At 38.2% G+C, this 27,487-nt stretch overlaps 2 protein-coding genes across 2 annotated transcripts in view; both read left to right on the top strand.

Annotated features, from left to right (window-relative positions):
• Nucleotides 1-837: 837 nt before the first annotated feature.
• Nucleotides 838-9,853, top strand: PCTP (phosphatidylcholine transfer protein). Its single transcript, XM_009323794.1, has 7 exons — nt 838-895; nt 2,416-2,447; nt 3,802-4,033; nt 7,736-7,815; nt 8,152-8,323; nt 9,032-9,099; nt 9,597-9,853. The coding sequence occupies exons 1-7, from the start codon at nt 838-840 to the stop codon at nt 9,660-9,662; spliced, it is 708 nt and encodes a 235-aa protein (XP_009322069.1). The 3' UTR covers nt 9,663-9,853.
• An 830-nt stretch (nt 9,854-10,683) lies between these two features.
• ANKFN1 (ankyrin-repeat and fibronectin type III domain containing 1) overlaps nt 10,684-27,487 on the top strand; it is a 166,515-nt gene continuing 149,711 nt past the window's right edge. The window contains 2 exon segments of the mRNA XM_009323793.1: nt 10,684-10,706; nt 12,962-13,018. Of these exon segments, the coding sequence (XP_009322068.1) occupies nt 10,684-10,706; nt 12,962-13,018 (80 nt within the window).

Raw genomic sequence — 27,487 nt, 5'->3', positions numbered from 1 at the left:
CCTTCAGTTTCTCCAGGCTCTCAGAAAGCAGCTTTCAGGGTAATGCTATTAACTGCTGATGGAGAAAGCTGCCCTGCTGCAGTAAACACCGCTCTTACAAACTGCTAGGGGAACCTGCAAACTGTGAGGCTCTTAAAGCTTGTTGACAGCTGGTGGCTGGAGGAATTCCTGGCGGAAGGTGCTGTCGGCGACAGGAGCAGTCGTGGGTCTAACGGAGCGTTTGCTCTGCGCGTCCCACTTCTCTCCCGAGCCCCCTCTGAGCGATGCGTGTGGTGGAGGAGAGACCTGTCCCTCAGCACCTCCCGTGTTAGAGAGCATCCTCCTGATCTGCAGACTCCCGCTTCCCTTCCTTCTCCCTCTCTCCAAAACTCCCTTCAAACTGATTTTCCACCTTTCTCCTTCTAAAATCAGAACGTAGTTCAGAAAAGGTTGAAATGAAATCCCCTCTTTTGGGGAGGACTTACTTCTCTTAAGAAGTTCAAAAGTTTAGGCTTCCAGAACTGACTTGTAAGTGATTAACATGGTGTTTCCATTCTGATGCAGATTTATGATTTAACAATGACTTTTGAATCCATATAAATATCCTATTTCTTTAGTTCTGTCATCATAGTTACCTCTCAACTCCTTATAAAGCTGGACTTTATGCTGCGCTTTGCATGACAATTTTGTATTTGTATTCTGAAAAATCATTTCAGGCATGGTCATGTTAGAAAAACATAGCAAATAAAGCAAATGTATAGGTCTGTGTGAAAGGCAGGGAAAGTCTTTTTGAAAAAAAAAAAAAGTCACTTCATACACCTCAGAATTTTTTGGCGGTAAGTAGTCCTTATTTACAGCATGCGCATGGTAACTGGCAATAGCAAGACAGGCTTATCAATGAGAGCACGCAGCAAAGGTGAGCCTCCGGTGTCTGCCAGGTATCTATGCAGGCACTAGATATGCTGATGAAATCGAATTTACTAGAAGTGTTGCTTCTGGAGTGGATGAAATAGAGACTTTAGGACTGGAGCTCGTCACAGACCTGTAAATGCATCACACGGTGAACGAAGGCAAAGTACCTTCGGGAAGCTGGAGACTGGATTTAACCAAACAAATGGGTCCAGGTGTCCGTGAGACTTGTACTGGGGAAGCCTGTGTTGCTGTGGCTTTGCTGCTATTGTATAAACTGGAGCTGGCTAGATGGAAGGCTCAGGCTTCTTCTCACGCTTTTATATAGAAGGACTATTGAGCTTGCTGAAAAACATTGAGGTGTCTTTTTTTTGTTGTTGTTTTTCACATCTTGTACATGACCCCGATTTAGGGTGGATGGACAGACTAGGTAGGATGCAAGGGACCTTTTCAAGTCCAGTCTTCTGATTCTGCTGGGAAATAAGTCTCTTGTTTGTTTTGTCTTTCAGTTGCTTCAAATTGCCACATGAGAAGAAGAACCAAGTCTAGGAGAAGGGTCTTTGCTTAAAGTTGTTACTGGAAAAATTGGCTTTTAACACTTACTGAACTGGGAGTCCACTATAGCAGTGGTAGTCCAGGAAGCTGAAGGCAGCAATTATATTTCCTGTTGCCTTCTCTTTCCACCTTTTCTGCAGGCTACACAAACAGATCTCCCGGGCTTTCCTGCTCTGTGCTGTATTCCAACCTGCTGATTGACTCTCCTGCTGATAGGCCTCTGAAAACCTGAAACATTTTACTCTTGTTTTAACTTTTTTTTTGTAAATTGCTGCCTTTATTGAATGTCTATCTTGCCTCCCGCAAGATGTACTGTTCACTTTTCAGATCATGATTTGTTATTTCATACTGTTATCAAAATACTGCCTTTTTTAGTAGAAGATATTTAATGATGTATGCCACCATTTGTCTAGCAGTGGAATAAACAGACTGATAGAGAAGAACAACATAATTTCTTGATCTGTCTTGAGCTACAGTGTAAGAACTTGAAGGCTACAGATGCAAGAATGACTGAACTGATACTGTGAACCGGTTGGGAGCCTACCTTTGATTGTAAGGTAGAATCCCATCTGTTAAGTCGGGAGATCAGGTAGTGCAGCACTTGCACTCTGTATTTAGTGGCTTCTGAATTATGTGACAGTAAATGACATCACTACAGCTCTATTTTAACCTCTGATGGAGGTTCTATCTATAGCAAAAATGCTTTAAAGACCTATATTGTATGCATATCTTTTGATGATCCTCGATTTAAAAGTATTACAGGCACTTGCAGCTGCCTATTGGGTGGAACATAAAAGCTTTAGAAACAAGCAATACAAGGTAATAGTTTGTGGTCCTAAAGCTGTTTGGAAGTGAGAAACTGTGGTCTGTCCTCGCTAAGGCACAAAGCACATAATTTTATGCAAAGTCTTTGATGCAAGCTCTGATAGTTTAAATGAGAAAATTACTGCATGGCTTTCTTCTATCAAACAGATTTAGAGGAAGCTGAAGGATGCAAAGAAACGGTGAGTGTGCTGATGGACAGCTAGCTTTGCATGTTGACTGCAGAATTAAAGTTACGGGTGAGCTTGGTTTGTTACCTCTCAAGATGCAGTCATAATCAAAGTCCAGGAAAAGAATCTAAAGACTTCTGTTCTTCAGTGGAAGAGCAGCCCAATGACATGAGGAAGTAAGACTTTTTTTCTGAATTACTAGAAGAGCGAGGAGAATTGTGGCTTGCTATTCTCCTGCCTTATGTGACAATGTAAATATACCTATGTGCAAGATAATCCACACAGCATTTCTGACCAGTGACCTGGAATGAAATAGTGCTTAAGCTAAACCAACTATTTTTTGAAGTACCAATGCAGTGCTTTGGCATATGCTGGTGGGTCTCGGCTCAATTTCGAGTGTGATATTTTCAAAATTAGTTTTTCTTTTGAAAATAAAAATGTTGATGCCTTTTACAAAGGTGACATGAGTGCATGGGGCTGCACAGGTGCTGAACAGTTCAGGTTTGAAGCTAGGGATTGGTGCTTCAGTGAAGCCACAGTGAAGATGAGTACCTTAAGCTTCTTGGTCCCATTATTATCTTCTGGTACATCAAATCTTCATCTTCTAGGGTTGATTTGTGGAGGGGGGAGGGAGAAGAAAAATCAACCATTCACTAACAGAATGTTGTATAATCCTTCCCTCCCTTTCCTTGGGAATGCCTGAATTGGACTCCTACACTGTATATTCAAAATACTCTCATTGTTTTAATTTAGTCCTGAACTGGTACTAACAATAGAACAAACATTGCTCTATAGGCACAGATGGAGTTTCCATATGTTGAAACATTAAAAGCATTAACATAGGAGATATCCTGCACCCCACCCCTTCAGTGCAGACAGCTTTCAGAAAGAAAATAGCTGATAAATATTCAAGGTAGATATAATAGTGCATTGTATATAAGCGTGAACATTATAAAGCGTTCTTGTATCACAGCCTGAAGCATAAGCATACCTGACTAGCTGGAAAGCTTATTCCAGATCGTGCAGTACTTGGTAACATCCTGGAAATGGCTGAGATTCTTAAATACATTATATAGGGTCTGGAGACCTTGCCACAACAATTTAATGCTTCTGGTAAGCTTCCGTGTGGGCAGGATTTAGTCCACACTGACCACTGGAGATGAAAAGGGGTGGGTGTGTGTGTGCGTGAAGAAACATGCTGCCTTTGGAACTACTTATGAAGTAAAAGGGTACTGGTGTAAGGGAAGGAACAACCATTGTGCTGGGCAGGTCAGCCTGCCTGGATTTAAACTTTCATGTATAGATCAAAAAGTCGAGAGGTTAAAGACTGAATCTTGCATTGTTTTTTGAACACTTGCTTTCACAGCTCTTGAGCAAATTTGTAGTATGTGCCCCACCTAACTTCCTTCAGCTGTTCTCCCTGCTGCAGAGTACTTCCCTTTCCTGTGTGACTTTTCCTCTCCCCATTCTGTTTCCACAGCAATCAGGACTTTATGAGTATAAAATCTTTGGTGGTCTTGCTGACTGTCCCCCAAAACTGTGTGCAGATGTCTATATGGATTTAGATTTCAGAAAACAATGGGATCAGTATGTTAAAGGTAAGCTCATCTAAGCAGTTTAAAAGCAAGCTTTATGTCCACATTGACTCTTCCCACTAAAACTTTGTTCAAAGGTATTTTAAAATTGCTGCGTCCAAAGACTTTCAGCCAGACTTAAGTATATTTTGGGATATGGTTACACTCTGCAAATATACAAGTAGACACTGACGTGGAATCGCCATATAGCTTCCTTCTGGAATGAATTCTTTCCATGTTGGTTAAAGCACATAGCTGGCATCACTTGTTATGCTGGAGCACCTTGCAGCTTCTAGTTGTTGTAATTCCTAGGTTAAATTTTAGTAGATGTTCTGGGGAGAAATGGAGACAGTACCTTTTGTGCATCTTTGCATATTGCATTGCAGAGCAGTGCAATGGCTTGCACCAGTTTGACGCGTGATGGAATGTCTTTTCCTGAAAGCATTGGTTGTTCTTGGCACCTTTTACAATCAGAAATGGGTGTATCGAGAGAATAGTTGGTGACTTCAGGCTTTAACAGAGAAAGGAATAACTAATTTAGTTGTGTTTGTTTAATGTTGTCTTTGAAAAAGGGTGTTGAACCTGGATATCCATATGATGTTAAAGCATCTTAAGTCAGCAGTGACAAGGCAAGGATTCAGCTGATGCAGGCATCCAGTAATCCATTTATTTTAAAGATGAGGAGCCCTTCCCATTTAAGCCTGTGTTTAAAATCAGTTCAGGCCAATAAAACTGAAACATGGCCAAAGTGTTTTGCTGAACAAAGAACAGTGTTAAAAACCAAAGAATTGTTAAATGTTGTGCTTGTTAAGTCTAGGACAGCTCTATGGTGAACAATTACTGGTAATGCCTTTGGCTGTATTGGTACAGAGAACCACATATTTGACTCATGTCAGTACTTGGTCAAGCTTAAGAACCTATGTCTTCATTAGTAGGTGTTATTTGTCAAAATGGGCAATAGCTTTCTTGTAGCAAAGGCTGCTTTGCCATTAATGAAACAAAGAGGTGGAGTGGGACTCAATATTATCATATTGGATGTAAAAATACTGTGTTATCTTAAGTTACTTCAGTAGTCTTTGATTTAAGTGCATTTAGGAGAACTAGATCCTTCTTAAACAAACACTTTTTTTTTTTAATTCCTTCTTAGAGAAAAAGAAAGGAAGCAGTTGGGGGAAGCTACACCCTTAAACTAAAAACTAGATAATGTTGCAGAGCTGGTGTTTATATCCTTGCTGGCCATGATATGTTCATCTGTGAATTTATACTTGTGCTGGTACTTCAAGTCCAGCGTTTCACAGAAGTTAACTCTTGAAGGGCATAAACATAATGTTAACGCTTTCCTTTTAGCTTAAAAACTGACACAAGCCCGCCCATTCTTTAGAACTGTACATACGATGAAATAGTGCTAGCCAGCATTTTCAATGTAAACTATGTAAGCTTGGGTTTTCTCCTTTCACATTTAGGGAGAAAAACCAGAAAACTTCCATTCAGAGCCTTCTTGCTATTTGTTTTACTGTTTGTATTCCCTGTTGCTCTTACAGCTATGCAATAATGGCAGTCCAAAGAAGAGTTCTCTGCTGAACTGCTGGCTGGCACTGAAAAATGTGACCAGAGTAGAAGTAGCTGCCTTTTTAGTTGAAAAGGTAACTGCTCCTGCAGTTACCAGACAGCTTATCGCTGTCCTCTAGTTCTGTTCAGCAAAACTCTTTATGAAGGCCTGACTGGAGGCAGATACGGACAGGATTCCTGTCAGATCGTGCTTTGATCTGTTGTTGCCAAGGGTTTGCCTGAGGCCTCAAGTTTTGGTATCAGTCTGCTGCTGTTGTTGCATTGCTATTGGTGCCCTGGCTATTTCCAGAGCAGGCTCCTGGATATCTACAAGACAGGGACAACCTGAGGTCTGGTCTGTGCTGCTGCTGCCAATTCAGCAGGGAAACTGTGACTAAACTGTAGAGTAGTGACGGAGGTACCGCATGCTTCTGTGGCATGACACAAAATGGTTGGGCCTGAGCAACATTGAAACTTGCTACTCCTGATTGCAACACCATCCTGATAGAGATCTTACTTCCCAACAATTTAACAGTAATAATGGACTGCTAAAGCAGCAAATGCAGCTGTGCCTGTTACGAATAAAGCAGACTTGTGATCTATTGTAGTAATGCTAAGTGAAATGTGGTTATTGATTAAAATGCACTGTATTCTGCTTTGATCAGAAGCTGTCCACTAGTATTGACAGACCAAAGTGAATACAGGTGGGACATGACTTACCTATTGTGTGGTTTTTCTGTGTTTGCAAAGATACAAAGGTAGATGAGTTAGTAGCTAAAAATTGCATCGAGGTCTTTTAAAATAGTGTCTTAATACCTTTGAAAAGGAAAGCTCTCAGTTAGAAATGAAAGTAAAGCTAATAAACCAATGCTCCAGTGACCTCTGGTGGATAGCATAATGCTGTAGCTTATTACAGCACTAGGAGTATTGTGCATCCGATACTGCTCCAACCTGGAGAAGAGAAGCTGTTTTCATGGGTGACAGCTGACTTGCAGGGCATACTAACAGAAGCCTAGTTTGGAACACATTATATAGGGAAAGTATCTCCCATCTGTGGCACTCCTCTTGCCTTAGCAATGAGGTTATCAGTTTGTTCTAGCCTTATTTTCAAAACCACTGAAAGTGATGTGGCAGACTGTGTGCATTAGCTCTGAAGGATAGATAGCACCTCTAGGCAGAACTCTGCTCTAAAGGAGGAATAGACCACTCTGACTGTTAATGTGAAGTGCGTTTCTGGATCACACCCTTTTTAACTGCACCCATGTAATGACCAGTCCCTGAGCAGACAGGAACTTATCCTGGCTCGGCCCTATGGCTTGTCAGGTCCTGATAATGGCAGTTACTGCCTCAAGGGAAGAAGCTGTACAGTAGTCATTTTTTCAATTATGTAGTTTGATTTGAACTAATTTTTCTTCTTCATGCCACATGCCACACTACTATCTGACTGAGTCACTGCCATGTTTTAGGGACTATTCTTAGAATTTTTTTTTTTCCCTATTCAGCTGCCTTCTGATTGAGTTTCCAGGCAGAGTGAAGGTGGTGTAATGAAGGCTCATAAACTGCTCGAGCTTCTTGTTCACTGTTGCCTGTATATACTGCTGTGAAATTCCTAATAGCTTTTCCAAACTTCATTAATCCCTCACTGTAAGACCTCTTTAGGTATTAGAAAGCAGTACTCTTCCTAGTTCCATGTTAACTCAGGATCATTTACAAGGATAATGACATACTTGTGAAAAAGCATGCTGTACTTGTGGCTCAGAATTGTACAGAATATGCATAGGTGAGGAAAAAGCTTTGAGATGGAAAGGCTTTGAATGAGCTAACTGTCTGAAAAGGAATTTGACTCTGCCTCCCCCCAGAATTGTTCTGGTTTTGTGTTTTGGGGTTTTTTTTGGGGGGGTGTTGGCTTTTGTGTGGTGGGTTTTTTTTTTTTCATCAATTAATTCAACAGCAGCAGAAAAACAGGCCACCTATTTTTGTGTATTTGGTTCCTGAACAACCACGCTACAGAACTTTTTTAATGTCTTATACTGCTACAACTTTACATACATATCAATTTTGACATAAGGGTTGCGTGTAAAATGTGTTCATGTCAATCTGAGCAGTTCTTGATGCCATGTATAGTTCTGTTGCAGTAGAAATTAAAAATATCTAACAATATTCCTTTTTCAACTGTAGAACTGTATGAGAAAACATATGATGGTGAAAAAGTAATCTACTGGGAAGTGAAGTACCCTTTTCCTCTCTCAAACAGAGATGTATCCTTTCAAGCTTTTTGTTCCTCTTGCAGCTTTTGTCACCTGGTCATCCAGGGATCCCAACAATGTACTGATTCTACTGCTTCTGCTGCACTTGATCTAAGATCTTTCAGTCCTCATGTTACATGAGTATATATAGCATGAAGAAGAGTGTGGGTGCCTCTTCCCACACACAACTAAAGCTCACATAGCTGAATTATTACTCTGCAGGACTGAATGCTGTAGAAGCATAAGAAATAACTTGAAGGGGCTGGTATTTGTAATGGAATTCACTTGTCAATTCATCATATGTCAAACTGACACTGTTTTGACATGCCTCCTCAACTTGGAATACAGTATGTCTATATTCGTGAATGTCGAGAGATGGATGTCGATGGGCGGAAGATCTGGGTTGCGTTAGCTCAAAGTGTGTCTGTTCCTCAGTGCCCTGAAAAGCCTGGTATTATCAGAGTTAAAAGCTATAAACAAAGTCTGGCAATTGAAAGTGATGGCAAGACTGGATCTAAAGGTAAGAGGTCAGGAAAGTGTGATCACGAGTCACGTAGCCAAAGAATGTATGTATTGGCTCCCTCCACAAAGAGGGAGACTGGAAATTTTAAGCTAAAAACAGCTACTGTAAAGTGGATGTACTGAGTACTAGGAATACTTTAAAATGAATGAAACTTTTGGAAACGTCCAGTGCAGTGTGCTACCATTAAGAATCTTTTATTTAACAGTTGGGCTGGGTAGTTAAGAATAGACTACTGACCACTTCATTCTGCCTCCTCCATCCCACCCCCAGCCCGCACTTCTTTTCCTGATAGCCAGTTCAGTTGGGTAGAGTCTGATGCTAGCTGCAATCTGGTAAACTCAGCAATGATATAAGTATCATGTTTGACAGATTTATAGATTAAAGGATTTTCCTAGAGATGGACTCCTGCCTGAGATTAGTCCTTTAAAGACAACCTTATTTTATAAGACAGGCTGCCTAAAATGGTTTGCAATAGTCTAAATTAATATTATGGTGCGCTCAGCTTCCCAGAGGTTAGCTGGGAATGGCTATACTTACTTCACATTCCACTTCAGTACAAGTTGACTTTTTTATGAAGAATTTAGAGCAGAACTGTTGTACTTGGTGATTCAGTCATGCACACCGACAGCTTCTGTCATATGGTGTTAGAGCTAATACTCAGACTATAGCTGGATAACTTTCTGGTAACTTCTCTCTCATCTCTAGTCTATATGTACTATTTTGATAATCCTGGTGGCATGATTCCATCATGGCTGGTCAATTGGGCTGCCAAGGTAAGTAAAGGTTGACAGCACAATTGTCTTTGGCTAATCTGTTTCAAACAATGTATTCACCGCATTCGTACCTGTCTTCTGCATGTTGGGTAGAATTATTTTTTTCTGAAATGGATGTATTGATCTTTCTAGCTTTTATGCAGTCCCATTTGTAGAGTCTTGCTATTGTCTGCTCTCATGGCAGTTGTCTTAATTTTTTTATTATTATTATTCCTATCAATTTCCTTTGGTTAGTCAACCAGGCAGGTAAATTTGTGCAACAAAAACAACAAATCCATGTTCCAGAGCATATGTGAATAACCTTAACACAAGCAAACTTCAATAATGCGGTGTGTTCATGAAGGTTTAAAGGAATGGCCTGCTGCTTTGTATAAGATCTTAGAATTGTTCTGTATTTGTTTGAAGGCCTTGATCTATATAGTGGGAATTCTCATCTTGCTTATAGTTTTTCTTGATTACATTATGCAAGAATGACTTCTCCACTTTTCTCTTTACAGAGTGGTGTGCCTACTTTCTTGAAGGATATGCAAAAAGCTTGCCATAATTATTCTAAGAACACATAGGTCAAAGTTGATCTGAATTGTTTAATTCCTAGAGCTCTGCACTTACAGGAGTGGCTATTACATATTACACTGGATAAAATCTACTAATATTGGAAAGAATTTTATTTTAGTTGGTTTATGCCTTGAATTTTATTAGATCTTCTTTTCTATCTCCAACTGAAGAGCTAGCCACTGACAAGGTAACACCAACACCAGCTGCAGCCCAAAGGCTGCAGTTTAGTACTTAAAGGCTACTTAGGCTGCAGTTTAGAAAGTACTTAAGTTTAGCCTTGTCCCCCACTCTTTGCTTATGCTGATTGCCATGTGTCAGCTAGAGGAGTTCTGCTGATTGAAATATTACATCCTCGGACAAGAGACAACGATCTTGCTAGGAAAAACATCTGAACTTGGACTGAAAGTTCTCTGCACGTGTTATGCCTGGATCTGCCTTTGTGGCCTTGCAGGGTGGCTTCCTACTGGAACTGAATAATGGAACTTACCTTGCTTAGGAGGAAACACTTTTTCTACCCAAGTTTGTCATTCTTAAACTGTCTGCCTGCTATAAACCTAAAAAATGCTGACGGTATATGGGTAAATTACTAGAAGCCTGCAGTAGGAACTGGAACTCTGTTACTAAGCTTCCTTGTGATGGCTTTAAGTCCAGGTACTTAAGGACTTGTGCCTAAAGCCTTACATTCACATCTCAATACTCTTGTATGAAAAGTAAAAACTATTAGTTGTGTCCAGCTAGAAAAAAAGGAGGAGTTGGCTTCCATGTCTGATTTAAGGAGAACAAGTTCTATCTTCAGTCAGTAGCCTTATCTATAAAGCAGCTTGGATACCAACTTTAAATTGGAAGTAATTTTAAGCTGGATGCCTACAACTGAATGCGAATTAACTTGATGTGAAACTTGAGGTTGCTTGCATTTTTAAATTTCATGCTGTTGTAAAGAATGAAACTGTAATTTTGGATGGTAATCCACTAAAAGCACAACTGAGCAGGAAATTAAATTTCCAGCACCTTTGTGGGGGGTGGGGTGGGATGGAGGATGGAGTGCATAAAAGGTGAGAGGCCCTTAATCTCAGGGATTTAAAATATTCTGAATCATTACTAAATCTAATCCTGTTACTGAACAAATCTTGTAATGGGGTAGCTTTGTCTTATTAAAAAAAGAAATGGGTGAAGTGATTGCCTTTATACTTTGTGTAAATATTTGTTTCCAATAAATCATTATTCTATCCATGCGGTGCTCTTGTTCTGTCTCTCACGTTTAAGAGTGGCCATGATGGGCAGATCACAAATGACAGGCTGATATCATGGGCTGTTTTATTTTTAAAGGCTTTTGAGAGAATAACTTGGATTTATGAGAACTAAGTAGGATTCCATGTGTTCTGAAGAGCTTGCTGCCAGCAGTTTAGGCATTTTTCAAGTGTTTTGGACTTAGAGACCATTACTGAATTGAATATTACCATGCTAGACAACTTTCAATCCATTTTAAATTTAGCTGTCACTTTTTTTTTCCAGCAGATAAAGAACAGACATTGAGAGAGAACAGTTCTGAAGCATAATTCTCTTTAACTGTCCATAATTTTTGTACACATGTGCTTACTGGAACTGGACCCAAATTTTTATTTATGTGTACTGAAAATGAATTCTCTGCATCTTACCAAGAATATGATGGTGTTTTACCTGACTATATCAATTCTCAAATTTCTTTTTTTGGCAGTGTTTAAAAAAATTACCTTGAGAACTCAGAAAGCATTTTAGCAGTGTGCTAAGTATGTAGGAATTCAAATGTCATAAGCAATCACAGGAATACCAGAGTTGCTTTTGAGCAACAGGATGTGGATAAAAGTTATGTCCTGAAGCAAAGCAGCAAAGGCGGGACTAGGTAGATTGTTCAAAAAGAAGACAGAAAAGCAAAACAGTTTATTTAAGTATGCGTTATTACACCTATCTTGTATTACTAGGGAAGAAAAAGCAGTTCCAGCTTTGTGATGTGGCTTCTTGTCTAAATGGGAGATTACGACTAGAAAGAAAAGAGTTGGTATTTTTCAGTCTTGGGATGTAAAGACATTCATAAAGCATTTTAGAGCTTTATTAATGACTGATTAAATACTGCTCTTGTGTAAATTATACATGCATCACGTTAACCTTTCTGGATAGCTTGAACAGAAATTTACCTGCTGTGAAAGTTGTAAGTCATTATGCATTATGAGTTCTGGTGCACAGGGTTAAAAAAAATGGACCCCCCCTTCCCATGCTCTTTGTTAACGTAGCACCTGCAAGTTAGCTTTCTGTTTCCACCACCTTGCCTAAAGATGGAGCTCAAAGTTTGTTCTTTTAGAGTGATCTGTTGTAAACATAGGGTTGTTTGAATAAAAAGAACAAAGCATTTCTGTTAGGTGATGATTGAGCCTCTTTTCTATATCCCACCCCCATTAACAGATCGGTAGGTATCACACTCTACAGATTAATAGGGACTAATGAAGTTTTCCTAGTAGCCAAATAGAACTAGAAAAACGCTGTAGCTTCTGACAATAAACAGGCATCTGATCCAAAGCACAATGATCAAACTTTCCATAAATCATAATGAGCTTTGGATCTATTCTCATGTAGAACTTTTGTTTTAAAATTACCAGCTCTTACAAAAATGTATTTTTGCATGTTGTTCTTCACATAAAGAAGTTCTTTTTGGGGATGACTGGTCACCCATCCTGTTTCCATAAGGAGTGATGTTTTAACAAAGTGAATATAAACTGTTCTTCCACACTGTGTTCTAGTCATTCAAATCCATTCTTTCCATCTGATCTCTCTGTAAAACTATTGTATTTGAGTTGGAAGGTAAAGTAAAGGAAAGATTCCGAGTAACCCAAAGTCAACATAGTGAATGATGTCAGCTACGCAATCACTGTACTGCTGCCTCTCAGAAGATGATGTGTAAAGGGAAACACAAGTTGTCTTTGCTCAGGAAACATCTGGTTGATACTTCATTTCTCAAGCCAGTCATTGGCTGTTTTTATAATTTAGTGGAACGAAAATGTGGGAAGATAGGGGGATAGACTTCTGATATTAATGCACGCTAGTAGATGATACATCTTCCCACCAACACTTTTGCTTTCCATTATGTTAGTTTTTTATGTATAAAGAAAACTTTCAAATGGGATCTAATGGTATTTAAATTTCACTTAGCTGAGAATAATCTCTCCCTGAGCATGGATTTGCCACCTTATAGACAGGAGGATACTGTAGTCTTCTGATCAGAGGAGACTACTAGATTTTCAGACAGAAAACTTCGTTTTTCACTCATCTCTTAAAGGTTAAAAGACACTGAAAACTTCTGTACAAAAACAGAAAGGAAGGCTTACGACAGGAGGTAAGTTTTTATCAATCTAGATTAACTATATGGAAGATAAATGCTTTTTGAGGAGCAATAACAAGAACAAATCTCTATAGCGAGATGAGTTTTGCTGAAATTTTTTCATATCACTCTGGCTTATAACTGCAGACTTAGGAGGAAGCCTGACCAATAAGGTAAATAAAGCTGGTGTTTAAGCGTCCTACTAATTCTTCTCTGCAGCTGCCAATTAACATATTAATTAGGATTACATATGCACACATAAAGAGAATGTCATCTTTCTCTGTTAGTTCAGTATCCCCTGTTCTTTGAGAACTTGACCATAAACGATTATTCTCATCTGGAGTCTGAATTACGAAAGTATCCTGGAGTCCTGCTGTGAGACAGGAACATTTTAAATGGCAACAACTCTCCACTGGAAACCTTCATTTCCAAAGTAAGAAGAACTGCATCCTGTGAATAAGCGTTTCAGTGGAACATGCCATAATAAGCAATTATGTTGAAGGGCCTTGAATATAGGTATTAATTTTAGCCTTGTGAAAAATTTCCTGCATCCTAGCTGTGCAACTAGTTAAACTGAAAGCTGTTCCTACAGTTTAAGCATGAGTACCTGTAACTTCAAGATTTAAGTGAGTTTGCCTTTGTCCTCGCTAGATTTCATGCAGATTTTTAGCTTTTTCTAAGGCCTATTTCATCACTGGAAGTAGGAGAGGTTCTACTGTGGGCTTTGTGACACTGGAAGAGTCAGTTTTTGCCCCAAGCTTAATTGTCTTATTATTCTTCATCTATGGAAGAAACTCCTGAGAATGAATCATTTTAATAGATTGTGTTATTCCTAGAATGGCAAGTTTTGGATTGTAGCAGTTCTTCTTCTATAATGTGTAAGGCCAAGGGTTACCTATGTGCTGCACATACTTTCAATAGATGCCTGCTGTTATGCTACAAGGCTCACTGCATTTCTGCCTAAGCATATCTTGTCCTATTTCGCCTAGAGTTGTGGGGTTTTTGGCTTTTAATATTCCTAGTGCATATATATATTTTCCAAAGCATGATAGAAATTGTGTGTAATTGGCTGTAAATGGATGTTTCATATTCAGCTGCAACTCAGAGTTGTGGTTTAAGAGTGGGTTTTAAACATTTTTATCAAGACCAGGCTGCTGCTGTTCATTTGAAAAGTTAATGCATTTTCTCAGCACGGAAGTCATATAATTGATTTGTACATTTGAGTGGAGAGCATGATCCCACAAGAAGGCAAAATTGCCTGGCCAACCCATTTACCCTATGAAAGGCTCATATGATGCTGTTCACCTATTCAAATAAAAACAAACAGTAGGAACATTCTTCAGCAGTTTCGACACTAAAAGGGTCTATTGTCTCAGAGTGTGAGGTGGGTATGTGAAAGAGTACATTGCCTTCCACTGATTTTTTTCTTGTAACATGGGAATAAACTGACCCTTGATAACACTTAAGGCGTGGTTCTAGGAACCATGAAGTTGAGAGCATTATCACTGAATAATGAGCTTGATTAATTCACTACAATGGCAGGCAGGCATGTCAGTAATTTAGAAAAAGAACCATTTAGAACAAGTTAGGGAATAAGAATAAAAAAGTAACCTGAGGACCCTTTGAGGTCTTTCAGCAAAGACAGGCCTAGAAATACCTGCCAAATCACCAAATGCAATTACAGGCATCATGTAATATAAATCACTCCCTTTCATAAAGTATGTTTCACAAGCGTGTGTCTAACCCATTTTCTCTTTCAGACTAGTAATTCTGTATGCTTAATATCTTTGCTAGTAAGTTTATTGTGAAAATACAGCTTGAATAGTGAACTAGTGTTTTGCTCTTCATTATTTTGTGATCAGTAGATATCGGAATATTTTATGACAATATAAGGGAAGTTTTTTTCACAGTGATGATAATCAGCAGTGAAACAAGTTGCTCTGAGAGAGTGTGAAATCTCCATTTTTGGAGATGATACTCAGAACTCAGCTGGTCAAGGCCCTAGGCAATTTATCTGACCTTGAAATTAGAGCCAACTTCAAATTTGGTGCTGCACTGGACTGCAGGTTGGACCAGATGATGAGATGATCCCATATGCCCCTTCCAAGCTGAATTATTATATGATTTTTAATAATAATAAATCCAGGAGATTACAGTGTGAATCCTTCTGAGAAGGCAACATTCTTTTCTTTCCAAATGCTGTTATTTAACAGACCAACTTGAATGAGCTAAATTCCTATGATATACAATGACGTGCACAAGTATATGAAAATCCTATAATCAAGATCTGTATTAGAAACAGGTACCTACACATATTTGAAAAGATGCTTGTTGTAGGCTTGCATTATTGCTTTAGTTTATTTTTTTAACTAAAATTATTGGTAGGAGTTTGGTGAGAAATCTGGGAAAATTAAATTAAATGAAAGCAGACTTTCTGAATCTTTGCTAGTGAAGCTTAATATCATAATAAATACACTATTGAGTGAAAAAACCGACTACTTTTGGAAAAGGACAGCAATAGCAGACAAACTGAGGCGGTGCTGCACACTCAGAAAAAAGTTACTGATGCAAGTTATTGTTCATTTCCTGTTGCATCCAGCAGCTGTAGATCGTATTTGAAAGGTTAAAGCTGGGAAAGGCTCAACCGGGCAAGGTTGAGATGTAATAAAAAGAGAAGATGAAATGCAGATTTAGAATATCTAAGCATTCCACAATGATCCTCTAGTTTTACCTTAACTATCATGGCACAGTATTTTTAAAGACAACATGCTGAACCAAATAGCACTCAAAATTTTATCCTTATACATGGTGAGAGTCTATTTTTGTCAGATGGGAACATATACTCAATCATATTTAATTAAATTAATATCAAAGGATATTTAGTGTTAGTAAGTAGAGTCTTCTTCACCAGATCTGGTGCTCATTACCAGCCTAATTCAGTATTTAGGAACGGAAGATTAAGAAATCTTTGTGGTGATTCTGTAGTGGACTTTCCTCTACCTGGTCCAATGATGGATATTTCCAATCAATGTTTACTGGTGAATACAATGTCCTTTACTGTCACATGCCTTTCCCTTTCCCTTCCCCCTTCAATATTGTGTCAACATTTGGGATGAGCCCAAATCCTAATGTGTGATCCGACCTTCTGACATCTTAGCCCAGTGAGCTACCAACTTAGCCATGCTTCCTGCCCTGGAGAGTAAAGCACAAACACCACTCTCAAGGATCTTCTTCTACCCACCTATTATTTTTATGCCTGTCAGTGCTTGTGCATTTTACTGTATTATAGAAATCTTGGATGCATTTTCATTCCCAAAATATGTATGTGGATCTATGTATCTGGGTTTATGTGGGAATAAGAATTATGTCTTTTGGAATTGGTAACTGTTGAAACTAAGAAAAATGAGGGGGAAAATACAAACTGGACTGAAAAGACAGTACTGAATATGAAATTATGTTGGTCAGTGTTAAGCAGCATTCTGAAAACAGAATATGTTTTTGTTTAAAATGATGTGATAAAATATATATACTATATTTTATAAAAAAACCTTTCATCAGATTTCCATTAAAAAACAGGGCAATTTTTCAGGTACATTTGTCCTTTTTTTCATTAAGCAGAGACATATTTTGAAATTGCGACATTTTTGGCTTGCTGTGCCAACTAATCAAAGAATAAAAATGTTTGCTAGAGTCCCAGTAAATACTGTCTTCTGACTTTCAAAACTGCAAACCTGTATTAGTCTAGCACTGTTGCACTAATGGAAACACCAAGCTCTTAGAGTATTCTTCCCTAGATAAGATAGCTTCAACTTTTGCAGTTTCCTGTTTTCTCCTAATATTTTGAAAGGTAAAAAAAAAAACAATCTGCATTGCTCCACCCTTGCCTTGCACAGAGGCTCCAGTTCAAACACTGTTTTGTTTGGGAGTAAGAATAAGTTCATTGCCTACAGTAGCAAATGAGGAGGAAAACAAAAAAGGTTCCTTTTTTAACTCTTCAGAACAGCAGTATCAGTAATACGCCTTCAGTAGTTTCCACAGCAGAGAGATCAAATGAATGAAACATCAGCGAGCTAGGACAGTGCAGTCTATTTTTGGTAGTGAAGCAAGCATCCACAAAGCTCATCTGGTTCACTGGGAATATTAGAGGAAATTGCAAATACTGTAGAAGGCTATTCTAATGTCACATGCTTTTAGGTGGGTTGAAAGGACAAATATTGAGCCTTCCACTTTGGATTTCTCTCTGTCAGTTGCTGTTTATCAAGCAAGGTTGTGTTTTTGTCTACAACACCTACATTGTCACACAAACAACAATTTTTTTCAAGTAGTAATGAAGTCTGTAATGTGGTAAAGTACGCAAATAAGCAGTGGAATAAGTTCAAATTTTTCACTCGGTTTTAAAACATACTGAAAAGAATATTTATTGGATTAGTTTCAAATGCAAATACAAAATGTTTAAGCTATTCCCACCTCATTTTCCTCCCACTTTTCAATTTTTTACTATTAAAAATAAAATGGAGCTAGAGAAAGATGCAAAGAGAGGGATAGCAACGAGGAAAATAAATCTTCAGGTTTGGGGGGAAAACTGGGACAATGCTCCAACTGTCATGGAAAAATAAGGAAAAGAGTATTTTTACTTTTCTTTTGTGACAAGAACTCCCTCCTTCTCTCACAGCTGTATGGCACAAACAGCAGTGGAAAGTCACCGCCTCACACACTAAGAATTTTAACATTGGCTTTGCTCCATAGCGTTACTTCCCTCTCAGCAGGGCCCTTAGAAGAATCCTGCCTCCTTTCCCCATTGACCTGGATCGATTCTGCCTGTGTTGAAGAGTTGCTGTACAGGGCAGCACAGTCCAGGTACAAAAATGTTAATCTCTTTGAACTGTTTACAAGTAAGAGACTAAACTCCCATCTTGAAGCCAGCAATCTCAAAGTGAGGCAACCTAGTCTGCCATATGACTTCAAATATTCTTTTGTTTCATTTGTATTGGAAGGCCACAGTTTGGGAAACCAAAGGGGCCTTGCAGGATAGAAATAAATATATTTTTATCATCTTAACTTTTGCTTCAGTAGAGTTACCTAGAGAGTTAACCGCATCTGCACAGGAAATAAGATCTTTAGTTAATGGACTTAAGACAGCAGATACTGATTACTTGAGGAAGATGAGAAACAAAACCAATGTGTTCTGATCCAGTGGATGATATTGCTAACCTGGCAGCCTCATTGTCTTACAGAATGACCTTGCATATGCAGCCTGGTGAGTCAACTGGCAGAGGTTGCGAGCGCAGGATTACTGACTCTGAAATGTGGCAGAGGGGAAGGAAAACAAAAATACCTATGCACAGAAAGGCATGCATGTAAAGTAAATGAGGGCAAAGCAGCACCTGGAAAAGGGCAGTAAATAGAGCTTAATAGTGAGGAAAGACTACAGGAAACTGGGTACCCAAACACAGTAGAACCAGGAAGGCATATCAAAGCATTAGGAAAGGGCCACAGGTACAGTGTAACAAACAAGGGCACCACCGGGCACACACTGCTTACTGATCTGTGCAAACTACAACATCAGGGATTTGGGGAAATAGAAGCAATGTGGACACAGTATCATTTTTTTTTTATCTGAGAAGTCACATCAGCATTTGGTTTCCTTTTTCCTGATACTTTCCTGATGTTTCACGTGGGGTTGGAAAAAGACCAGAAAAAATGAAAAAAAAAGTGATTTGGGTTAAAAAAACACATAAGTATTTTGCTAATTCATGCTATTCAGAGGATAAAGTACAGCTCAAATAGTTTTGTCTGTGAAAAACAGTAGGATGTGGCCATGCTTGAAGAAAACACTGAGGCAGATTCTGAGTTGGGAGTATCAGTTCCTAGGAAGGACTCTCACTCAGGTCTACGTGAGAATCCACTCACTCCCATACACAGAGGTAAATTCTGGTGCAGATATTATGCAGAAATTTTACCCTGCAGTTTCACTGTCTCAATGAACCAGAAACCTCAACACAATACCTTCAAAATTGTATTAATATCCCCCTTACACAAACACACGTGCACATGCAAAACATGTATTTCTCTCATCTGACAGTAGGCATCTTAGAAAATTAGTTTTTAAGCTTCTTAACCATGAAGACTGCAAATATGCTTGAAAACCAAGTAAATACTAAGATTTGGCAACTCGAAGTTTTAAGTCTCCCCCAAATCATGAAACTCAGCAAAATGATGACCTTTCAACCTTGTTCTTAGATATATTAATTACAGTCTGCAACTGCCTGCTGTAAACACAGGGTGAAGTCCTACACTAAGACAGTGGGAGTTTTGCTTTGCCTTCCACCTACCCAGTCTCTTTTCAGTTCCTGTTCACTTCCAGCGTGACAAAAGAAATTAATTCTTTTTATCTTCTGAAATTTTCCTGGTCACATGTGAACAAGGAAGCACTCGGTTTCATGCTTTCATTCACTTCTAACAAAACCACAATGGATGAAATGCCATGTAGTCTTTTAAACTTCTATCTGGTAATATCTTTTGGATTATTAGTCAAAACTGCCTAGATTAACATAAAATATTCCTTCCACTCCTCCCCAAATTCACCAAATACTTTGTATTTCTTTAAGCAAATGAAAAATTTGACTGATTTCTTTTTTCTAGTAGCTGTTCTGTATGATCAGTCTGTCCTTGTTAGGTCTGACTTATACCTGGATCTTTGCAGATCCTAAAATTTGGAGCTATACCTGGTTGTCTATGACTTCATCTCTTGGTATCTCCACTCAGCCATAAATTCTGATGTCTTCTCAGTCCCACACTCTTCCTTTTTTCAAAAAGTGATAGAGCAGTCACCTAGAGGAGTCTACCCACCAGATTCTCAGGTATGCGCATAACATAAGACATGGATTTTCTCATATTTCACGTACTTGTTTTCTGCTTCAGTGCTTATGTTTACTAAATTCTTACAGTGCCTAGCATTAGGCACTCTTCTAAGCCAATCCCACAGGGCAAAATGAACAGTGCTTAGAAACTTGTCACCTTTTCCAAATCACTTTCCAATATGCACAGGAGAGATTACCAAAAAAGTGTCATCTTGCTCTGCTGAAGTGAATCACTGAGAGTGAAAAAAGGGGAAGAATCTACAGATAGATTCTTCTCAGGAGATATGTTTCCAATCAACCGATTATGGCTGTAAATTATTGTCTCATACTGAGCAAATTGTATTTTTAAACATTCTGTGGTTTTTATCACTTATTTAAAACAGCGCCTATGAGGAGTTACCAGGTTTTTTTGGTGACACCTAGTGGTGATGATTGTATAGAACAGAGTTCCTGGAAAATAGAAATAATGTGGCATCACTGAGCAGACTGGGGCCATTTTTCTCTGAATTTAGCAAGAGTGTTTGCTTCTTGCTTCGTAAAATTATGGCTGTGAAACCTCACACAAATTGTGCACAGCGACAGGAAACCTTCTTGAAAAGTTCTACAGATATTTTGTCCCCTCTGCAAGAAACCACCTTGGACGACAAATTAGCTGTTAGATAGTATGACTTTTTCCTGCAGTGCTGCAAAAGGCAACATCCTAAAATATTTTTCCTCCCTACTGATCACTTTGTTTTGCAATCTCATGATGCATGCTACAGCTGAACATTAGGCGGTTTCAAAGAGGCCCATTCTAAAACAAATTAAGAAAATGCAAAATCCCCAACATTATATCCGCAATTGGCTGCTACTGCTTTCATTTACAAAGGCAGGTTATAATGTACATTCAATTTGCATACAATTAATTGTGATCTAAGAATTTTTAAAAAATAATTCAACTGTTTTATTAAAATTAAAGTCCAAAACAAATCTGCTTAGGTAGTAGCCATTTAATGACAGAAATCTTTCAAAGTGTCTGGACTTTTAGAGACACATCTTTAAAAGGATAGCACTAGCTAGATTAAAAGCTTAGAAATTTTTGCTAATCCCATTTAGGGTTAGAAATCTTGCCTTCAAATTCAGCAGGGCTGAATGGGATTATTTACTCAACTCTATTGCTAGTTTACTATGTCCCTATAAGGGTCACTTAATATTTCCGTGCTTCTCTTTACACCATCTTTCGTATGGGTCCAATTACTATGCAGGAGATTGATGGTTTCAAGGAACACTGAAATTCCCCATTGGAACACATTACTGATGTACATCAAATTGGGATGTACAAAAAATTGGGAAGAGATTTATTCCTCTTTGAGGATGTTATTCGTAGTAATAAATCTACTTCTGCAAGATACAAAAAAAAAAAAGCAAGTAATGAAAGAAAATGTGGGACAAAAAGTACATGTAGCAGTAGATTTGGGCTGTTTGGCTGCTTTTTCTGTTTGAAATCAACAGGAACAGTGAACTGGAACTGGGCTGTGCTTTCCCCCCCCCCCATTGGCTTGTAAACACGATTCATTTGACTCAAATTTCCACCAGTAAATGCAACAGCACTCTATCAGAAGTCAAGATACTATCTCTCTAGCTTCACAGTATGTAAATGCATTAATAGTATCTTCATCACAGCCAGGGAAACAGATTAAAATACTGTTTCCTACCTCCTGGGGACTGACAAATACTAACTGCAGCCAGCCATATCTCACAGCTCTGTAGACAGGATAAACATTTTAGCAATATCAGTAGATCACTCATGCTGATCACAGTTGGCAATGAACTAACCCGAGTAATAAACACCACTGTGCTATTTTGTATTCTTAGAAAAGACTTGGTGGGTTTTGTCTTACCAGGGGCAAAGAACATCTTTAATGTTCTTTGAACATAGAAATTTCAAGAAACTAAATTTTGTCTGATCAATATTTAGTGTGAAAGGGCATGGAATAAGTTTAATTAGATCTACCAAAGGCAATTTGCAGATTGGAAGAAGAAATAGTAAATATTTATTAAAAATTATAGCCTTTGTAACCAACTAAGAATACACGTAAATGCAATCATTTTAATGTATTTAGCTAGCTGTTTAACAAAAACACCTAAATCATTAAAGCCCAATGTAAAGTCCCTCTGAGTCTTGAACTTACAGATCAAATCCCCAAGTTGTTTTTTTAAGTAACAAATAGAAAGATATTATAAAAATCTGCAATGCAGAACAATGTCTGCTTTAGGCGAAGACTGCTCTATTGCAGAGTATCATGACTCGGCTTAGAAAAATACCCTCTTACTACTCTCCACGTCTTCCGAACTCTTCTTTCAGCAAAACTGTTTTTAAACTGAGGTGCTGCCCTGAACTAACCTCTCCTTTAGTGAGATCACTCCAAAGCAACCCAAAACCTTAGCACATTAGGAAAAATATTACTTTGCTTCATTACATAGGCTGTTTGAAACTGCACCAGCATGGTGAGGGTGTTTTCAAGAGAAGCCGGCATTAACATTTTGAAACAAATTCTGATCCTTAAAATCTTAAAGAGTAATAAATACATTTCACAGTAAGTAATCTCAACATCACAAAATTTCTCATGGAGTAAAATACCAACCAACCTGAGCGGGAAGATCAGAGTACACATATAATATAAAACAAAACATAGCATCTTAAAAGTAGACCAAGAAGAATTTTAAGCATTGTCCAAAATATCACTCATGGAGGTTTCTTAGTTTGCAGTTTCTCACTGAGACTTACAGAGGTATAATATTACTAGTATCTCAGACTGAAGCCTTGTCTCATGCATGAATAAATTTTGGCTCAAGAGATGGATTCTGGCACTAACATTTTCATTTGAGGAGAACAGGGTCTGGAATGATCTAGATTATTCTCTCTCACTGTCTCAAATATATATAAAAATAACATCATATGTCACCACATAGCTCATGGCAAAAAAGTGTAAGGGTTTGCCTCTAAAGAGATTTACACTGTAAGGACCCTATTTGTGAAAAGTCAGAGGGAGAAAAGGAACTAGTGTAAAATCAAAGTGACTTACTGGTTCTGTTCATAAAATATTGGTTCTGCCTGAAGAAGCACGGAGTAATGAAGTGCAAAGAACGGGATAGAATCCTCATTATGGCTGAAATGAAATGAGAGGATATGACTTAATAGTCAGTAGTAATTGCAACTAAAACCTGCTTTCATTAGTTTATCTTGACGTGCTTTCATAAACAGTTAAATATCATTATTTACATTTTAAAGACAGAACACAAGATAAAGTGATCCACTCAGTCAACAGCAGAACAAGAAGTGAAACTCAAGTTTTCTGGATCAGTCACTACAAAACCCTGCAAGACACTTTGACTTTATCATGAAATAAACATCCTATGGTCAACTCTACAACCCTCCTTTGGGTGAACCTTCACTCAAGATAGTTCATCCAAGTTCACTCGCACAAACCTTTATTAGTCAAAACTTTGCCTCAGCAAAGAAGTCTGCTTGGCCTACAATCAAGAGGTGTTTTGGTGAAAGCAAGAGACAAAAATCTACCTTTGATAACAGGGCTTGGTTATTCCTTAAATCATAGCTCCGCATCTTTCAAGTGAACGCATCTATCATCTTAATATCACCACATTACTAACAGAAGCTTCTGCAGTGAAAACATGTGAGTGTTTAACAGTTCACAGACTGTTTCACATCTGTTTTGGACAACAAGAACAGAGACTTTTGTACAGTTATGTCAGTTTACACCTGATGAAAAATCTCCATGCAAGACTAACTGAAACTACATTTTTGTACGCTATGCCATTGACATTAATCACATTTATCTAATACTCCATGCAATTGCATGATGGCAGATTTGGCTAAGTGTGATACGCATAAAGCTGTTCCATTTTGCTGGTGTCTGAACTAACAATATCTACAGTTTTCCTGGCAGGCACATAAAGAGCTTAATTAGCTCGCCCTTGCAGGGAAGTATGCTGTATGCAGCATGAGAAATGGTTTTTGTGGTCAGCTTAGATCAACTTCAGACTGTAGACCAAAACAAACTCAGAAAAGAAATGTGGTTCTATTTTGCACTTAGTTTACATTTCCCAACCCAGATGACTAATGACACAGCGAGCTGATGATTTCTCTGGGAAGTGTAATATGTTACTGCCATCTAGTGCTATGCAGTAGACTCAGCCTCCGTCATACAACTGAAATATAATATTTTAATATGACATGTGGGAGCATTAGATGAAAAGATTACATTTCCTATCAGTTGATCTATGAAGCTTAGGGTACAGTTGAGTGACATGGTGACTTTTGGTCTGGCCCTGTGATCTGTCCTCTATTTATATGGAGTAAAATAAGATTGTAACAATGAAAAAGCTCCAAAATCAGACAAGAGGCATGGTAGAAACTATGCTGAAAAAGTGAAGACTATTATCTTCAGAGACAACATCAGAAGAGTGGAGCTGCTCAATGAGCCAATAATCCCTAGCCAGGATAGGGCTGTCTTTCCCTCTATTAAATAAAAAACCCAGAACTCTCAGGTGGCCTACAGATGGTTTCCCATCAAGGTTTTCCTAAGATCATATGGTAAAAATTTGTCAACGTTTGAGGCTAAGGCAACTTCCTGGTCAAAATTTAGACCCTTGACTCATAATGAAAAGAATATAATTAAACTTTTGCTGTTTGCTTTATGAGACCAACTTCTGGATGCTGATAAGACAACTGAAGGGAAATGATGCTGAACCACAGAAAAAGGCTACCAAAGGAAAAACATATTTTAACTGTACGGACTCTGAGCGCTGTTAGGTAGTATGTGTCTAAAATAAATTTAGCTGTCAGCACTGACTATCTCATGTTTATTGACAACTATAATTGTTACTGGTGTGGTAGTAGGAAAGTTGAAATTAAAAAAAAAACCACATTCATGCAGGAATAGTTCAAAACTTGATCCAAAACTTATCAGACTCCATAAGACTCTTGATTTGAATTTTGGGCCAGCACTTCAAAACGTGTAAAGAGAACTTCAAGTATGGCTTATAACTAGCATGAACAGTGCAGAGTTAAAATATTTGTGGGACAAGACTCATGCAAAAGTCTTTTCTGCATTTCTCTCACCTAAAACTCGTTATTATTTCTCCAAATAGAGATGCTTCTCAGGAACTGGAAAGGTTAGGATAATTATTCACTCAGTTTGGACAGTATTGGAAAAAGTCCCTCAGCTATACTCTTCTTTTTTATAGTATATTCCACAGCAAACTGATAAACTGAATGTAAGCAGTAAGTATGAGCTTCATTCAATACCCACTGAAACCTTTGAAAGTCTTCTATTTACTTCAGCTATCATCTGATTAAGCCTTAAAGGTAAAATTATAAGTTTAAATTGAAATCTAAAGTTTTTAAAGGATTCAAAGATTGGTTTTTTTCAATTATGGCTCAAAGTAAAAATAAAGCAAATGACATTCTCTCTCAACTCTTTATTTTGGATCAAACCTGTAAGTTCTTACTTATGCTTTCCTTTTTACTGAAGCAACTGAACAGTATCTTCATGGTTTGTCCCACTGAGATTAAGTAGTTTAATAAATTCTATAGCATATCAAAACATGCTATTGTAAAATTGCTTTCTTTTTAAAGGATGAAATGTCACACCAGCTGCTGCTGAGTAGAGTCATTCATGCTTTCATAAGGAGTTTGTGACAGCCTCTTAGTATAATCAAGTTTACATAATTTAGGTAGCTGTCTTCATTTCTCCATTTGGTGAAAGTATATTATAAGAAGTCATTCTTTTCCAGTTAATAGAATTACATAGCTTGCAACTAGAGTAGGAGTAATACTTCAGAGTGATTTCTAGGAGAGCACACAGAAAAGCAGCCCATTGTAATTCTTCTGTGATAGTTCAAAGAGAATCCTTTTCTATTTCTAGCCACTTCTGCCTTGCCATGTGCAAGAACCCTACAATCTAGCAAAATATACTTCAGTCCAATTTCATCCTACAGTGAATGGAATGCTAAAAACGGTAAGATTCAAGTCAAATTTGTAACATTTGTTTCTTGAATTTAAAAAATACCAAATAGGAGTGCTGGTGAGATCTGCAACAGCCCTCTGGTGTTATCAGAAGAAATCTTCTTTTCCTTTTGCCCTGCATTGGGCATTATAACATTTTATAACCTTTATAAAACAACAAAAACAGTGGAATGTTGTCATTTTGCACTGTTGAGTGTAAGAACAACCCGGAATCAATCCCAAAATGGTATGCTTTGTAAAAATGGGAATGTGCCTACTGTTTGGGGCATCCTTTAGTCTTTTTCCTACCCAACAGCCAAAGCTGTGGCTTTACCATTCAGCCTGCAAGTCATCCTCACTGCTACAATGATTCCAGGAGCTAGTCATTACCTCTCCGTTTTATCATCATTAGACATAGCAGTGATGTATCTATAAATGATCTTCTTGAGCAAAGGCCTGCAAGCCTGGTTGCTTCCTCTCCTTCTTCCTTTTCTGGTCCCTCTCCCATCTTTATATATATTCAAGTCATCATTCAGGCTCTTCTGAGACAATGCTTTCCACTTTCTAGGATCAGTATCAGCTCACATCTTCCAGCATCTGCCCAAGATGGACGACCAATAACATAGGATAGGAATGAGCTTTTTATTACTGGAATTCCTTGTGCAGTACAAACCCACACAGTCAATAACTCAAACCAGGCTTACAAATCTCCTGGCTTGGCAAATAACACATCTTCCCTCAGGGTACCAAAGAGTGAAAAAAGTATCTAAAAACCTGCCCATTAGCTAGTTATTTTCTTTGCAATGTACATAACCCAAAACCAATGGCAAATGCAGTTATTTCCCACTGAAGAGAAACTATGTGCTTTTCCTAAGTTACGATCAAAACAGGCTTGATATGCATTAATAGAGGAGTATTGCTTTCAAGTCAAACAATTTCCTATTGTTGTAACCACAGCAACGGAATAAGAAACCAAGTAACAGAAATAGCAATCCTGGGAGCTGTTAATGATGGATCTGGAATTGCTTTTGTTCTGTGACCTTAATGATAGGTACGATACAAAAAGAGAGGCTGCTGAAGCATGTAGGAAACAGTCTTCTTCACAAATCAGACTTAGTTAAAATCAGCTTCTAGAAGAGACTGAGACAGACTACTTCACAAGATTAAAGGAAAGGCCATTCCATGAAGGAAACAAGTCTTCAATTTCTGAATAAACAGCACTACTATACTGATCCATAGGACCTTTTCCTACGTCCTCTTTGCAAAGACCAACATCTTTCTTCTACAGTGTGAATGATGTCATATAAACTAGGCAACACAATGGTAACTGGAAAAGCTGATCCAAAAGAAGACATCAGCAGAAATGGATTAAGCTTGAGAAGACAATTAAGCAAGGACTTAACTACAGAAATGAAATTGCTGGTCTAAAGTAGGAAAAACAGCCAGAAAGATCATAATTACTGATTCTAAGCACAGTAAGTCCTACCAACCAAATATGCAAATATGTCCCTATCTGAGCCTGAAAAAAAAGAGGCACATTACGATGGTAGGATGGCTTTCCTTCAGATTATATCAAAATGATAGACAGGAATGATTTGTGGCATGGGAAAGTTTGCT

Source organism: Pygoscelis adeliae, unplaced genomic scaffold, assembly GCF_000699105.1.
Source record: "Pygoscelis adeliae isolate BGI_AS28 unplaced genomic scaffold, ASM69910v1 Scaffold75, whole genome shotgun sequence".
In the NCBI taxonomy this organism is placed as follows: Eukaryota; Metazoa; Chordata; class Aves; order Sphenisciformes; family Spheniscidae; genus Pygoscelis; species Pygoscelis adeliae.
The sequence above is the reverse complement of the archived record's forward strand: the minus strand, read 5'-3'. Positions and strand labels throughout refer to the sequence as shown.

Bases quoted from the DNA above. Each gene is read 5' to 3' on its own strand.
- PCTP (XM_009323794.1), top strand. From the start codon at position 838: ATGCGCATGGTAACTGGCAATAGCAAGACAGGCTTATCAATGAGAGCA. The intron at 896-2,415 runs GTGAGCCTCCGG...TCTATCAAACAG, and splicing joins AATGAGAGCACGCAGCAAAG to ATTTAGAGGAAGCTGAAGGA. The intron at 9,100-9,596 runs GTAAGTAAAGGT...TTCTCTTTACAG, and splicing joins TGGTCAATTGGGCTGCCAAG to AGTGGTGTGCCTACTTTCTT.